Raw genomic sequence first — 17797 nt, forward strand, 5'->3', positions numbered from 1 at the left:
TTTAATCTAAGAAATCTACTCGGGTTGACTGAACTTCGGGTGGGGTCGGTTCGGTCGGATATCCGAACCAATTTCGGATAGTTCAATAATAATGAAATAAAGGAAAAGCACTACAAAATTGAACAAAACAGTGTAAATATAAAAAGTTAATATAACATACATGCAATTACATTTTACTCTAACTGCAATTACATGCCAAAATACTACTAAATATGCACTTAAGTCAAAAAATTATCCTTGCAAATTGCAATTACATGCCAAAAAAGTACTGAATTTCCAAGTTCCTACTTCCTAGTCTTCCTAGAGTTCCTAATCTCTTCCTATTGTTCTTCATCTTCCTGTAAACACTCAAAACTTAAGCAAAGTTAGCAATAAGTCAAAATGCCAAATAGCAAAAATAAGTTATTGAGCAACAGAATATCATTAGACAGTTATAATTTATAAACTTGGCTCAGTATGCTTTTTATCCATATCAAAGTTAGGATTAAGGGGAAATTGCTACAACATCCCCACGAGGATGGAGCAACATACCAGCTTAATCCCTTATTTTTCAGATCATTGGTGGAAGCTTTCATCATAGCCATAATATAATAAAAGTATAAAACATAAACAAATTGTAAAATGTGCCAACTTACCAACAATGTAACAACTTACAATGGCAGCAACTAATTTAATTAGTTACCAAGCCAGCTGCAAGCAAGCCTCATGAGTCATGAATAACAGGCAAACACCATAAATGTATTACAGAATACATTCAAACAGAAACAGCAGTATAAAGTATAAAGTACAAAGCATAGCATTACAGGAATTGTAGCAAGTGTAGAACCACCACTCCTTCCAGTTCCACTGCCACCATCAGTCCCAATTTCTGCAACAACAAAAAATTATAAGGAAAATAGGAAATAACAAATTGTTAAAAAAAATTGAATAGAATGTGTTACCTTGTTCAAATCTCTCCAATTCCTCCAGATTTTCCTCAATTGATAATGGGGTATTTGATAGCCTAAGCCAATCCTGTGTACAGACCAAAGCTTCCACAATTTTAGGAGTTAATGAACTCCTAAAAGGATCCAAAACCCTACCAGATGTACTGAAGGCAGATTCTGATGCAACAGTAGATATTGGTATAGCTAAAACATCCCTAGCTATCTTAGAAAGGATAGGAAACCTTTCAGCATTCAACTTCCACCATCTAAGTATGTCAAAAGAGGTTTCTTCTTCAAGTATTGCCTCAGCAAGGTAAATTTCTAACTCAGTTTTTTTCATTCCCCCAGTCTCCAATCTTTGTTTCTTAATCTGTGACTTTAACAAATGTTGGGGCCTCCCAACTGTAGACTGTGAAAAATCAGTAGGAGTACTGACAGGAGTAGAGGCAGGAGTAGAGACAGGAGTAGAGGCAGCATAATCATTAAACAACTCTTTCAAGGCTGCAATCACTTTCTCATAGTATGGTTTACCTTTTGCCTCACCATACATGTGATTCATTTGTGCTGCCATGTACTCTAACTTGTCTCTTGGGTCTAGAATGTTTGCAAAGAATATCATCAAGTTCATTTTATCTATATCCCCCCAATATTTCTCAAATTTAGCCTTCATATTTTCTCCCATCAGTTGCACAGACCCTCCAGCTTCCACCATGCCATTCAAGAGGCAGTATAAATCAGAAATTTCAGAAAAGAAAGTGTTAGAAGTGACATATAAAGAACCAGAAATTCTTATTGTCATATCATAAAAACATTTCAAGATCTCCACCAAACTCTTCACAGACTCCCAATCAAGAAAAGTAGGAACAGCATCAGACAGATCTGCTTTGTAGGTAGTATCACTTTCTTCAAGTGACTCAAACACTTTCTCATAAATAATTGCAGATTGTAACATAAGATATGTAGAGTTCCATCTGGTTGGAACATCTAGACACAAAGATGATTTATGTTCAATCCCATTCCACTCAGCCAAGTCCCTAAATTTCTTAAGTCTAGCAGGTGAACTCCTCACATATCTTACAGCCTCCCTTACCCTCTTCACAGAAGAATCACATTGTTTCAGGCCATCTTGGACAACAAGGTTCAGAATATGGGCAATACATCTCATGTGAATATACTTGCCCTTCACAGTAGATGTTCCCCAAGACATCAATTTCTTTTTTAAAAAACCTATAGCAGTGTCATTAGATGAAGCATTGTCTATAGTTATACTATACACATTCCTAATCCCCAAATCAAGCAAACAGGTTTCAAGGACTTTTGCTACAGCCTCACCCTTATGTGATGTAATAGGGACAATGAGATAATCTTCTTGTTAAGCTTCCACTCTTCATCTATAAAATGGGCAGTCACTACCATGTAGTTAATTCTCTGAATAGAAGTCCAAGTGTCAGTTGTAATATTGACTCTTTGAGTGTTCCCCCTAAAAACACATTTCAACTTCAATCTTTCTTCTTCATAAATCAGATTGATGTCCCTACTAATTGTCCATCTAGATGGAATCTTAAACCTAGGACAAACCACCAGAATGAACTTCCTAAACCCTGGACCCTCCACAAATCTAAAAGGCAGTTCATCAATTATAATCATTTCAACCAAGGCCCTCCTAATAGCTTCCTGGTTAAAGACCCAAGTTCCTAACTCACCAACAGTAGCAGGAGATGCATCAGAATTTGTAATAGCTTGAAAGGTTAACAGTGATTGTCTAGTGTCTTTAGAGTGGGGGTTTTTCAGACAGCTAAGCATGTGGTTTCTCAAGGAGGTAGTACCATGCTTTTTAGACTGACATTGATATATTTTGGCACAATATATACACTTGCCTTTGATAGTAACACCAGTACTATCCTTAATTTTTTCATAATGATCCCACACTGGAGATCTGGACTCAACAATCTTCCTCTTCTTCTCAGGAACTGCAGTAGTAGGTTACACATTCTGTTGATTATTTGTGTCAACAGTTTGGCCTTCCACCACTGTAGACCCATCAATTGAAGATTTAGAAGGTTGACTTCCAGACTCTATGATATTTTCCATCTAAGTAAATGGAATACCATCAGTATAGTGGTCACTACTCAGTGGGAAACATATTGAACAAGTACAGATATTCAGATAGTCACAGACAACTGAGAGAAATAGAGAAATCCAGAATCAGAAGACAGGCACCTCTTAACTTCATCATTTTTCTAAATTTCATAGTTGGGACTTTAAGAAATTAACTATTAAGGGTCATGCATCCATAAACTTATAACTTATAAGTTATAATCTATACAGGCATACAGTGATACAATCACAGTATCACATAAATCACACAAAGTGACAAAGAAATCCAGTAATCAGGAACCTGTTAGCCTGAACACTTTCTCATCATTTTACTGGATTTAAGAGTTGGTAGTTACAATTGGGGCTTCCACCAATCCACCATTTACACCAACACAGGCAACATCCAATTGCCAACACTCAACAGGGGTTACTGGGTTAGGGACTTAGGGGCTTCCACAAACAATACAGACAATCACAAACCACATACTCATAGAAACCCAAATCACAGTATCAAAAATTCACAACTAAGGGACAAGTGACATCAGAATCCAGAACTTCTCAACAGATTCACATTGTCACAGTCCACATAAATGACATAATCATAGAAACCCTAATCACAGTATCAAAAATTCACAACTAAGGGACAAGTGACATCAGAATCCAGAACTTCTCAACAGATTCACATTGTCACAGTCCACATAAATGACATAATCATAGAAACCCTAATCAAAGGATCAAAAATTCACAACTAAGGGACAAGTGACATCAGAATCCGAAACTTCTCAACAGATCCACAGTGTCACAGTCCACATAAATGACATAATCATAGAAACCCTAATCAAAGGATAAAAAATTCACAAATAAGGGACAAGTGACATCAGAATCCGGAACTTCTCAACAGATTCAGTGTCACAGTCATCAGAATCATACAATCACAACTAACACCAAAGTATCACAACATATAAGAGTATAATCTAAGTAAGTCTAAGATTAGGGTTTAGAGATTACTTCGTTTCTCCAAATCAAACCCCCAAGAACAAAGGGCTTCAAATCCGTTAGACCGTGAGTCCGTGACAGCACTGAGCACTCTACAATCCACCGCACCGGCCACCGGACACCGGTCGTCCAGAATAGGGCTTCCACCGAACAATATTACCTAGCTTCCACGAGTTCCACCGGAGACTCACACTCTCAGCTTCCACCGAACAATATCACTCTTAGTCTCTAGAAGAAACTCAGAGAGAACGAGAGAACGAAGCGTCTCACTCTCTCACAGAATCAGAGAACTGGAGAAGAAACTCATGACAGAACGAGTATCAGATTTCAGATTTTCAGATGAGAAAGACGAGACTCACGAGAGAACGAGTGGAATGGCTAGGGTTTCCAGAGAGTTCTCAGAGGTCAGAAGAAAGAAGAGGAAGCTGCGCAAATGAGGGTTTCTAGAGAGTTCTCCATCGAACGCAACACATATATACATCGCTAGGACGACGTCGTATACCTTAGGGTAAATGAACCCTTACCCTAATTCGGGTAATCGGACGGGTTCGGGGGGGAATTTATAAGCCCCAACCCGCCTCCTCCAAACCGGCTTATTTCCGTAGAATCGGTTCGGTTCATGCTGTTCGGGTTCGGATTGCCCCAAATAGAGCTTAAACGGGTTCGGGTCGGTCGGGTAATTCGGGTGGGTCGGTTTTTGCACACCCCTAGCACCGAAACGTGTATTATTCCAAACTTTAAAACCTTCTTTGTTAAAAGCACTCCCATTGTTTCTTTGATCTTCCTTATCTTTCCTAACATAGGTGTTTCCTTTCTTTTCAATATCTCTCCCTTGATTTCCTCTGTAATCATCACATTTTTGGTAGTTTCTGGTTTTCCTTTGAGCAATCATCCACGTACCATATTTGTTTTCAAAAGACCGTTGCACTCCCTGATTTCTCGCACTTGATTCTCCTTCTTTCCTTTCTTGAACACCCCTCGTCTCCGGCGTACTGCTTTTCGCCTTCTCCGATGTTGCGCCGCCGTCCACCCTCTGTTCTTCCTCCTCTTGATAGATAGCCATTTTACATGCCTCCTTGCGATGTCCAACCATTCCACATTTGAAGCATACAAGATGGAGTCCTTCATACTCCACGGTCCTGAGCTTATTCCTCAGTTTGAATCTTGCGATTAGGGGTTTCGTCACGTCAACCTCAACGCAGATTCTCGCAAAGAGACCTCGGGATGCTATGCTTGTTGTCTGATCCACCTTCACTGCAGTTCCTATCATTCCACCAAGTCTCATTAAGAACTTGTAGTCGTAGTACTCGATCGGGAGACACGGAACACGAACCCAAACCAGAAGTCTTTGAGTTTCATCTCGCATGGGATCAAAGTCTGGTTCCCATTCTTTCACTGCTAAGCAATGATCAAGCACCGTCCAAGGGCCCTCCAGTTTTGCATGTTCATAATCAGCCACAGATGAAAATCTCACAAGGTGATATCCATTCTGAATCGCTATCAGATCCATACCTGATTTCGGGTTCCAGATGGTTCGCAGTCTTCTCAGCAGGTAGTTGTATCCTACTGTCTTTCCAAGCACCTTAATAATCAAAGTGTTTTCCCATCTCTTTCTCATCCTTATCTTCTCCTCTTTAGTAAGCTTCAATACAGGACAGTCCGGATCATCGTCTTCCTGTTCACCGGCTTCGTCATCAGATACGTCGTTCGTGAGATCCTTGTCTTCCAACCCCGTCAGAGCTCCTCTAAAGGACCTCTTCGTTTTGTCAAAGTTCTGGGAATTCTGGCCAACAGGAGGTTCCTCCGGTTTGTTCTTCTCATTCTCGTTCCTGTCTGGAACCTCCGATTCAATCATCATTTCCATCTCGTCAGACTCTCTGTCCGACATTCCTCGTTTCGTTTTCTTCGTGCTGCGGTGGAGGATATCAGACTCCTCCGTTGTGGTACCAGCCGGCTGCTGGTTTTCCGGCGGGTTTGAGAGAGCATTCTTAGAGAGCATATTTTTTTTTTATTATATGACTTTTTTATTTTTAATATTCAAAATTATTTTTTATTAGTAAGTATTTTTATTTCTAAAATATTTTCTAGCAACCCAAACACTCCCTTAGTCTCTAATAAAAAACTGAAAAATAAAAGTTATTTCGTTAAGAAAATTAAAACTAATTAAAGTAAATCTAATCATGCTATATTTATTTGTAACTGTATATTAATTTCATTTTGAAATCATTGGTTCACATCTTTGAATTATTTATTTTTTTCTTTAACTATTATAAACAAAAATTATGATATTCATCAAATTGTATTTAATATATATATATATATATATATATATATATATATATATATATATATATATATATATATATATATATATATAACATTTACACATGTTATGAGGGGTTAAAAAATATTTTAAATTATTTTTTATTAGTATGTATTTTTATTTTTAAATATTTTCCAGCAATCCAAACACTCCATTAGGGCAACCTCAATAGTGAGGCATTTTTAAGAGATTTTGTCATAGCCATGTAGGAAAGAGAGGGTAGAGGGAAGAGAAAAAGGGAAGAAGAAAAAAAAGCAAAAAAAAAAAGCCTGACATGAAAAGTAAAAAAAAAAAAAAAAAAAAAGATCATTCACGCGCCCAGCAGGCGCGTGCAGTGCACGCGCCAGCTGGGCGCAGCAGGTGCGCCTCAGGCGCGCCTGCACCTTCTCCTTCTTCCTTTTATCTCTGCATGTGGGCCCCTAAAGAACTCCATTTTGCAGGAGTAAAATCTCCTCAAAAAGTTTACCCTCCCATTTGTGAAAACTCATTTTACTGTTCCAAAACCTTCCTAAAATCCCCTTTTGAGGATGCCCTTAGGCTTCCATAAAAAAAAACTGATAAAGAAAAGTCATTTCATTAAGGAAATTAAAACTAATTAAAGTAAATCTAATCATGCTATATTTATTTGCAATTAATATTCATTTCCATTTCTTTTTCCCTCATAATTTTTTCTAATATTTCACGTGGTGGTTACTAATTTTTTCGTAGGGAAAGCGGTGTTATATTTTCAATTAATTTTTAATAATAAATCTTTTTTTCATTTGGTATAATTCCCGTGTCTATTAGTAACAGAATATTAATAATAGATTTTCGTGTCTAAATTTTATTTTTTTCCTTTCATATTCATTTCCTTTTTTCTTCATAAATAGTTAATATAATTATAATAATATAATTACTGATTATATTTTAAGTGAAATATGGATATATTCATTTCCTTTTTTCATTCATAGAAAGAGTTAATATTTGTTTCCATTTCTTTTTTCTTCATAATTTTTTCCTAATATTTCATTTGGTGGTTACTAATTTTTTCGTAGGGAAAACTGTGTTATATTTCCAATAAATTTTTAATATTAAATCCTTTTTTCATTTAACATGATTCTCATGCCTATTAGTATAACAGAATATTAATAATAGATTCTCGTGTGTAAAATTCATTCTTATTTTTGGTCATAAAAACAATCTGGTACGTTTGTAATATTCATTTTCAATCATAAAAACAATATGGTACAATGTTTAATAATCATTTTCAATCATAAAAACAATCTGGTACAATGTTTAATAATCATTTTCTTTTTCCTTTACCCTAATTTTCTGTCTAGCAAATTAGTTATTTACTTATTAAGCAAATTTTTTTAATTTGAGTCCATTTTTAATATTAATTTCGTTTTTCTTTTGGTCTGATTTCTGTGTCAATTAATAACAGAATATTAATAACAAATTTCATTATTACAATTAATTCTTTAGTTTTTTTTTTTTTTGAATTAGAATAATGATAATTGTAATTATATTAATTAATTAATTGTATGGATATTTTTTTGCATTGAGATACAGATCCACTAATATGCAATGTACCCAGATGTGTTCTCCTGCCTCAAAGCCTAATGAATCATACACATGTTGCATCTTAAAAGCACGTAGATATAGACATTCAATTTTATTTATTTATTTATTTATTTTGAGAATGCTAATCGATTCACTGATAGTTGAAGGTAGATAACAATACTTATAATATGAAATTAAACCTTTTGGAAGAATAATATGAAATTAAACTCAAATCCAAGTTACTTTACATCTATTAACCCCTAATTGAGATTATATAAAAAGGAAACATAGATTTAAATGATTTCATCTAAGAGCTTGTAAATATGGTGACTGCTTTAGTGTTTTTAGAGAGACAACGTGCTTTACCAATTCGCCATCCCAGGAAGAACCAATCTTATGCCGGTCTGGATCTCGCGGGAAGTGATTATCGGCTTCTTGTTGTAGTGGGCCAAGCGAGTCACCTCTTGGGCGAGCTTCAAGAAGATATCATTGATGAAGCTATTCATGAAGCTATTCATGATGTCCAAACTGCAAAACATATTGAAGTAGGTGAAAATATAGTTAGAAAAATGTAAAAAATTCATACAAAAAGAAAGCAGAGAGATGAGTCTGAGATTCTTTGATTGAAGAAGCTCTTGTATTTATAGCTAGAAAATACTAATTCAAAAGGAAAGTATAATAATTTATTTATTTAAGGGAAAGTATAATAATTTATTTATTTAAGGTAATAACATTATTATTATTATTATTATTATTATTATTATTATTATTATTATTATTATTATTATTATTATTTATTTATTTAATTTGTATTTGACATTTAATTACCAAATAAGTTTTACTATAAAAGTTTTGGGGGGAAAATTTGTTAGGAGGATTTTACTTTTATATATATATAGAATAGATATAGATTTGTACAATATTTTGTATAATATAAAAATTAAATATTAACCTCACACACATAATAAGTGGGATCCATATTGCGTTGAATCAAAGTGAATTCAAATTTTTCGTAGTAAAATGAAGCAATCCATATATTGTATACTCAAAATGGATAATGAAATGAATAAGAAATTACTACTAGAAATCTGGCTATTTCTAACCAACGAAAGTTAATGCATTTCTCATTTGGTTGTTTATTAATGCATTTCTTTCTTCCGTTCAAAAAAAAAAAAAAGTTAGACGATAAATGATTTTTGTGGTAAAAAGTAAGGGGTCGTTTACCAAAATGGAAAAATGGAGGATTTTCTGGAAAAACAGAGAATTGGAGAGGTGAAAGAATGGAAAATGGAAAACTTGTTTACCAAAATTCTCTTTCCAAATCCTTATTCCATCTCCATTTTTTCACTTCATGTACAATTTTGGAGAAAAGAAATTTGGATCTCTCCAAATAGAGGGATGGGAGGAGATACGGGTGAACAGTGCACTTGGCGCAAAGGTCGCCAGTTCGAGTCTTGCTATGTGCAAAGCCTTTGCTTTAGTTATTGTTATTGTTATTGTTATTATTATTACTAGTAATTCACCCGCGCGATGCACGGATAAAATTATGGTATTATAAATATAAATAAAAAATAGAAAAAATAAATATTTTAAATTATTTAATATAATAATATTTTGAGCTTCCATTGGTCAAGTATTTATTATTTTTATAGAATACAAAATTACAATTAAAATTAAAATTAAAATTTTGTATGGTTAATATAATCTCTAATTATGTGCATCTATATTATAATTTACATAATTACATTGATTTATTCTTAATTTTATTTCATCTATATTATAATTTTCACAATACAAATAATAACTAAGATAATTACATTTGGAAAGCAAATTTCAAATTTTGTATGTGTAAATTTAAACTCTAATTGAACACATTTTTTATATGATTATATAATATATAGCTATTTTATTTTTCAAAAGTATATTTTTTATATGATTATATAATATATAGCTATTTTATTTTTAAAATATTTTTTTTTATAATAAAGGATGTTGTGGAATTAATTGTAACATTAAGGGGCCGTTTAGTTCAGGTTATATAACATAACCAAGGGAATGTGACATTCCAAAGCTCACATACCTATGTTTGGTTCACATTATCTCAGGGAATCTAACATTCCCCAAGAATGTCACATTCCCTCCACATAGGATTTTGAAGGGAATGTGATTCCCTTCAATTTCTAAGGTTATGTAAGATAACCTTGGTTATGTTAGTTTATTACACACACACACACACACACACACACACACACATATATATATATATATATATATATATATATATATATATAATTATTTTTGTAATTATATGTTTTTTATTTTTATTATGTTAGGTTAGCATATAAAATAATTTTGCTTCTCAAGTTCAATATTTTAGTTAATATTTTAAAATCATGTAATTATATATGATACCGTTATCTTATTTATTTATTTTAATTTTTAAATTTATTAAAATATATGAAAATATGTTAAGGATATTATTGTGTGTGAATAAAAGATAACCCTAAACCAAACATGATTATATTACATACCCAAATTTTAACCAAACACAGGAATCTAACATTCCCAGTAATCTAACATTCCCAACAATCTAACATTTCCTAAGGTAATCTGACATTCCGTGAACCAAACGACCCCTAATTATTTCCCAAACCATATAGCTTTATTATATAAAAGATTACTATTACTATTACTATTATTCCATTTTTCCCTTTTTCTCATTCTTATGCACACATATTTTTTGTTGTTGTTGTTGTTGTTGTTATTATTATTATTATTATTATTATTATTATTATTATTATTATTATTATTATTATTATTATTATTATTATTATTATTATTATTATTATTATTGTAGAAATGTAAAAATGCTATATGGGATGATCATATTTAATAAAATCAGAAAATTAGAGAAATGGGAATGAAAATTAGAAAATTGGAGAAATGGAAAACTAGAAGAATAGAGAAAGAAAACTGGAGAAATGGAAAAATGGAAAATTGGAAATGGAAAAACAGAAAAACGAAGTAAACGACCCCTAAGGTTCTGACCAATATACCGACCAAATTAGAGATATGAAAAATCATCGTCAGAATTTATGTCAAACACCAGTAAAGATGTTATTTGAAAATAAAGCTTTACCTCTCATCTTTTTTCCTCTTGTCCCTTTGACAAGCCCCTTCCTCTTGTCCTGTTGACAAGCTTCCCTCCGTTATGGTTTTATCTTTACTGCACCCTGCATTTATTTTCATGTATGAAGTTGTTGAGTATCTTTGTTGGCCATTAATGAAGCTGTTGAGTTGGTGAGATTCTCTGTCAGGAAGTTATTGCATGGAGTCGATGAAGAAATGTACCCCCCTACAAACATCTCAGCTTATCACTGGGCGTACTTCACTGAGAGCAAACACAGTGACATTCCTAAGTGCTCTTCCCACCAGTTTTTCTCGTATCCTCTTATCCTCTCTGGGTTTTCTTTCTGCTTTCCCCAACATGGCATCATCAAGTAAAGGAAATGAGCCGTTGGAAGAACACTACGCTGCCTTGAACATACATGACGATGAAGATGTTGAGATTCAACTGGACGAAGGAGTCCTAAACCCCACAGGAGATGAAGAAATATTTACCATAGTCGGAACGGTCCTTACCGATAAACCGGTGAAGTTCAACTACATGAAGGATGTCCTTGCAAACGTTTGGAGACCGATAAAAGGCATGGTAGCGAAAGAGATATCCCCCAATCTCTTCATCTTTTACTTTTTCCACAGGAAAGACGTAAAAAGAGTCCTGGATGACAGTCTGTGGTCGTATGATCAAAGTTTACTTGTCTTAAAAGAGCTTGGGAGCAACACCTCACCTTACGACGTCCAACTGGACAAAGCTGAGTTTTGGGTACAGATCCACAAGATTCCTCGTGCCCTTGCCAATATGAAAATGGCAGAAATCATAGGAGCAAGCCTGGGAAGCTTTGTGAAGGCGGATTTCTCAAATTTTGATGGAACTTGGAACGCTTTCCTACGCATAAGGATAATCATTGAGGTTAATAAGCCTTTGCGAAGAGGAGTAAGATTCAGGCAACCGAATAGAGAGCCACTTTGGTTGGAATGCAAGTACGAGAGATTACCAACCTTCTGTTTTATTTGTGGAAGACTGGGGCATGCTGAAAAATACAGCCCACACGAGTTAGCGACCGATGATGATAGTATAGAGAGGCCGTATGGTCCAGAGATGAGAGTTGCGAGAAGGAGCAACACCATTCAGGCTAGCAGATGGTTCCGGTCAGAACTACCATACCAGGCTGTTCAGTCGCCGGAAGCTGCCGCCGGAGACACCAACCATCATGCGAACGTGGACGGAATCCCGAGATACGAGGTTGACGAAAGGCAATCGACACAAGGAACTCATTTTTACTCCGCGGTCATTGACCATGAGGCCAGCGCTGTTAGCGTGCAACAGACAGGTGCATTTAATTCGACTACTGACAGCCATAATGCGATAAGCGACAATACCCTTTCAAATTTTCCATCCCATTCCTCTATTTTGGATCTTTTAATGTCTGACCAGAACCGCAAGAGGGGGGCCCAAGAGATGAGTGGGCCGGATGACTACAAACAGGGTTCTGAGGAGCCCATGATGGTGGAGGAGCCTGGTTGCAACATTGTTGGGCCAAAAAATGTTTTAGAGGCGGGCTTTGCTGGGCAGGCCCGCCTACATCAATGAGTTGCCTAGCCTGGAACTGTCGTGGGCTTGGCAACCCAGAGACAGTTCAAGTTTTAGTGGATTTAATTCACTCTAAGAGGCCAAAGGTGGTTTTTCTCATGGAAACTCTAGCAGACAATCAAAAAATGCAGAACATCAAAAATCAAGTGGGCTTCTCTGGAATGTTCACGGTTGACAGTTTGGGCCGTAATGGGGGTCTAGCCCTGTTGTGGAAGGAAGATAAGGAAGTAAGTATATTGGGTTCCTCCAATTATCACATAGATGCCACGATCACTTTTGCAGACAACCCAGAACCATGGAGGTTTACCGGTTTTTATGGAAATTCAGAGCGCAATAGACGTCGAGAATCATGGAGTCGGCTTTGTCATTTATCTACGCAAAGCTCTCTCCCTTGGGCACTCATGGGCGATTTTAACGATATACGCAGCCAATCTGAGAAGAGGGGTATACATCCGCATCCCAAGTGGATAATCAGAGGCTTCAACGAAGCTATTGATTCCAGCGGTCTTCGGGATCTCGAGTTTGAGGGATGTCAATTTACTTGGGAAAAATCTAGGGGTACTCCACATTGGATCCAGGAGAATCTAGATAGAGTTCTGATTAATGATTCGTGGTTGGAGAGGTTCGGTAATGCGGCTGCAAGGTCTATAACTGTTCCAACTAGTGACCACTTACCTTTGCTCCTGTGTACAATCCCAACTGTTCGGAAGAGAAGGAGGAAAAAGTTCAAGTTTGAAAACACGTGGCTGAAGGAGAACCAATGCAGGGAGATAGTCACGAATTGCTGGGAGCAGTCGGCTGGTTGTCATCTTCTAATTCGACTTGATTCTTGCAGCAAGGCCATTTGGGACTGGGGAAGGAACCGAAATTGCAACTTTCAACCTAGAATTGACTACTGGGCATCTCGGTTGGATTCTTTAAGGAGTAGAATTGATCCTCATGGCTTACTCGCCTATAATGAAGCTCAAAGAAATTATTTAGAGTTGCTGAATCAACAAAACTCTTTCTGGAAACAAAGGGCCAAAGTTCACTGGCTCAAAGATGGTGATGTAAATTCTAAATTCTTCCACATGACCTGTCAACGTCGAAGGAATAATAACCATATTGCTAAGCTTATGGATGGAAATGGCATGTGGTGTGATGGACCAGAGCTAGACAACCTAATGGTTAATTATTTCAATGATTTGTTTGCTTCTTTGCAGGGAGATATGGGTCCAGTACTGGAATGCATCTCGGCGGGTATCTCTGAAGCCAACAATCCAGCTTTGCTCAAACAAGCAAGTCCGGGAGAAGTTAAGAGAGCAATTTTTAGTATGCATCCGGACAAATCACCGGGCCCAGACGGCTTCAACCCAGGGTTTTTCCAAGCTTATTGGGATGTCGTGGGGACAGACATTGTGAGGCTTTGCAACGAGTTCATACGTTCTGGACATCTGCCAACAGGATTAAACTGTACACAGCTTGTGCTTATACCAAAGAAGTCAAAACCAATATCAATGGGGGACTTGAGACCAATCTCCTTGTGTAATGTGGTGTACAAGATCTTCGCAAAGGTCCTATCTAACAGACTGAAACCTCTCCTGAACCGCCTAGTCTCGGACAATCAGAGTGCTTTCATCCCCGGACGATTGATAACGGATAATATCCTGATCGCTTTTGAAGCACAACACTACTTGAAAAATAAGATACAGGGGGCTGATGGCTACGCAGCTCTAAAGCTCGATATGAGCAAAGCTTACGACAGGGTCGAATGGGAGATGTTAAGAGCTTTGCTGCTGAAGTTTGGTTTCTGTGATAGATGGGTGCAGTTGATCATGGAGTGTGTCTGCTCGGTGGAGTATGTTATTCAAAGAGATGGAGAGGAGTTAGGCCCAATCATACCAAAGCGTGGCCTTCGGCAAGGAGATCCCCTATCTCCTTACCTTTTCATTCGGGTTGGGGAAGGTCTCAGTGCCCTAATCAGGAAGCAAGAGGCGCGGGGTAACTTCCAGGGTGTGAGGATCGCCCGTACTGCTCCTACGGTATCTCATCTCCTATTTGCGGACGACAGTTACTTCTTCTTCAAAGCCAACCATAGTCAAGCTAGTACCTGTAAAAAGATTTTAGAAGACTACTCTGCTGCCACTGGCCAATTGGTAAATCTGGAAAATCCTCTCTTATATTTAGCAAGAATGTGGGAACCACATCTAGGGTGGTGGTGGGATCGATTTTGGGTGTGAGGATGGAGGGTAGTGCAGGGAACTACTTGGGGCTTCCATCATTAGTTGGTAGGAACAAAAGGGATATCCTAGGATTCATTAAAAGCAGGATTGTGGCCAGAATTAAATCATGGAATCATAATTTTCTTTCCCGGGCGGGTAGAGAAGTTCTCCTAAAGAGTGTAATCCAAGCAATTCCTTCCTTTGCCATGAACTTATTCTTACTACCTAAGGGGCTGGTGAGTGATATTGAGAGAATAATGAATGGGTTTTGGTGGGGGAGAAGAGGAGAGCAGAATAAAGGAATTAGATGGATGGCATGGGACAAACTTTGCATTCCAAAAAAATGGGGGGGGGGGGGGGGGGGGGGGGTATGGGTTTTCGTAGGATCTATGATTTTAACCTGGCCATGCTTACAAAGCAAGCTTGGAGATTGATCAATAATCCTTCCTCTCTTGCTGCCACAATTATGAAAGCAAAGTACTATCCAAACTCCAATTTCGTCGAGGCCAGAAAAGGTGGTAACCCGTCCTTCGTGTGGTCAAGTTTGTTAGAGACAAAAGGCATCATCCAACGCAACACTCAATGGAGAATTGGAAATGGCCTTTCAGTTCGCATATGGCACGACAAGTGGTTACCAGACGCAGCAAATCCAATGGTCACCACTCCTCCTTTTCCTCATCTACATAATGCAACTGTTAATTCCCTCATGAATAATCAAGGCACAGATTGGGATGTGGAGGTGGTAAGGGATATTTTCAACACCAGGGATGCTCAGCTTATTCTAAGTGTCCCTATCCCGCAAGGAAACAGATATGATAAGGTCATATGGAATAAGGATGAGAAGGGATCTTCACCGTGAGGAGCTGTTACAAAGCCATCTCAAATGATCTGAACACCGTGCCTCCCCCAAAATGGTCAGCAGTCTGGAATATGAAACTCCCCCCTAGAGCCAAGACTTTCTTATGGCAAGTTTGTACAGGTTGCCTTCCAACGACGGATAAGCTGCGCCATAAAAGAATTGACTGCAATGCTCTGTGCCCTTTATGTAATGAAGCCGACGAATCTGCTTTTCACCTCCTAGCACACTGCAGGTTGGCGTCTCAGTGTTGGAGCCTCATTGACCAGCTGCCGGATAAGGACCCGTTCCAGAACTGCACAGAGTGGATTGATCACATCTTTGGTTCTATGCAGCCCCCTCAAATCTGTTTATTTGTTATTGTTTGTTGGAATATCTGGCGCGCAAGGAATGACAAAGTTTGGAGGGACTTATCAACATCAGCCAGGGCCATTGTTGAGAAATCAAAATCCTTTTGGAAAGACTGGAAAGCCTGTACAGAAGGGGATGCCGAACAGAATCAGAGCCAGACTCAGAACACTGTAAAATGGACTAAACCGAAGCCGGGCTGGATGAAACTAAATGTTGATGCTGCTTTGGACGTGGGCTCTGGAAAAATGGGGTTGGGGTGGGTTCTTCGTGATCAACATGGTAGCTTTATGTCCGCAGTTAGCTGTCCATGGAATGGTACTTTTACCCCCAAAGAAGCAGAAGCTCTTGCTATAAGGGAAGCACTCAGTTGGTCCAAACGTCTTAATCTGGAGTTCCTGCATGTCGAGACGGACTCTTTGTTGGTTGTTCAAGGCCTTTCTTCTCTAGATTATGTCACCTCTTTCGATCTTCTGTTAGCCGATGTAAAAGATTCGCTGAGCACTTTTGCTCACTATTGTATCTCTTTTGTTAAACGTTCTGCGAACCGGACGGCTCATATCCTTGCAAGGGAGTCCGTTTCTATGTCTGAACGTACGGAGTGGCTTCATGCCCCTCCCTCTTTCATTTGTAATGCTCTTTCCTATGACTTAATATAAGTTCGTTGTTTGCTTTCAAAAAAAAAAATGTCAAACACCAACTTTTGCTATAAAAAATAGCATCCAACTGTCATTCTTGGACAAAAAATCTGGATGGGTATCCCATCATATTTTAATATGGGATTTTCCGTCCAAATCTATGCGTTGGTCGGAATTTTTGATCAACAGTTGAACATGAAGCTCCCTTAGTGTATTATATGATTTTTCTTCCAACTGTTGGATGGAATTTCCAACTAATTATTTGATAGAAAACTCTAATCTTGTATTATGTGAAGATCCTCTAACAATTGGTCGGAAATTGCGATCAATTGTTGACAAAAAAAACTCAAAATCATATAAATTGTTTTTATTACGTTGATCCTGCCATAATTTTATTTTTAAGGAGCCTCAAGGCTCCACAAATTCGTTGCCCATCTAGGATGGGCAACGTTGAGGAGCCGTTTTGGCTCCCCAAATTGAGGAGCCATTTCGGCTCCTCAAAATTAGTTTTAAGTTTTTTTTTTAATTAAATATAAACAGGGGCGTTTTGGGGAAAATTAAATTTTCCCTCAAAACGCCAACTGCAAACGCTGCATTTTGCAGCGTTTGCAAAAACAGCGGTTTGGAGCAAACCGCTGCTAACCAAACGGTTTTTTTTGGCGGTTTGACATGGTCAAACTGCCAAAAATGGCGGATCCGCCAATAACCAAACATGGCCAAACTGTTCTTCTGTGTTAGGTCCTACAGTATTGGAAATATAAAATGGCTACTTGAAGTAAGATTATTGAGTGAATTCTTGCATCATAATCATAGTTTGATGATTTCCTACAGTAACTCTGATCTATTGTATGATTAATACTGATAATCAACAATAGCATAAAATATATTTATGTAACCATAAAGAGGATTAAGCCATAAATAAGTCGCCTGCACATACAAACTTCAAGGAAAGCAAGAATGGCTAGCTTCACATAACAGTTTGTTAACCAATAATGTGTTCAAAATGATTTATATAAATATATAGATTAGATCCATGAATGTAATGCAGAGTAGAAGTGAGAGAAATGAGTGAGGTGCATAAATAAATTAAATGATGAAGAAATGAATGTGTAGAGGAAACAATATCATATAATTTAATGAATTCAAAGTGTAATAT

The 17797-nt window shown here is 37.2% G+C and overlaps 2 protein-coding genes across 2 annotated transcripts; one reads left to right on the forward strand and one right to left on the reverse strand.

Moving 5' to 3' along the window:
- Nucleotides 1–250: 250 nt before the first annotated feature.
- LOC109158057 (zinc finger BED domain-containing protein RICESLEEPER 2-like) lies at nucleotides 251–2133 on the reverse strand. Its single transcript, XM_019305876.1, has 4 exons — nucleotides 942–2133; nucleotides 804–868; nucleotides 683–690; nucleotides 251–338 (listed from the first exon to the last, which is right to left on the reverse strand). Exons 1-4 carry the CDS (start codon nucleotides 2131–2133, stop codon nucleotides 251–253), a joined length of 1353 nt encoding a protein of 450 aa, XP_019161421.1.
- A 13072-nt stretch (nucleotides 2134–15205) lies between these two features.
- Nucleotides 15206–15658, forward strand: LOC109158058 (uncharacterized mitochondrial protein AtMg00310-like). Its single transcript, XM_019305877.1, has one exon. It carries the CDS (start codon nucleotides 15206–15208, stop codon nucleotides 15656–15658), a length of 453 nt encoding a protein of 150 aa, XP_019161422.1.
- Nucleotides 15659–17797: the final 2139 nt, after the last annotated feature.

The sequence above is a fragment of the Ipomoea nil genome, unplaced genomic scaffold (assembly GCF_001879475.1).
Source record: "Ipomoea nil cultivar Tokyo-kokei standard unplaced genomic scaffold, Asagao_1.1 scaffold2805, whole genome shotgun sequence".
In the NCBI taxonomy this organism is placed as follows: domain Eukaryota; kingdom Viridiplantae; phylum Streptophyta; class Magnoliopsida; order Solanales; family Convolvulaceae; genus Ipomoea; species Ipomoea nil.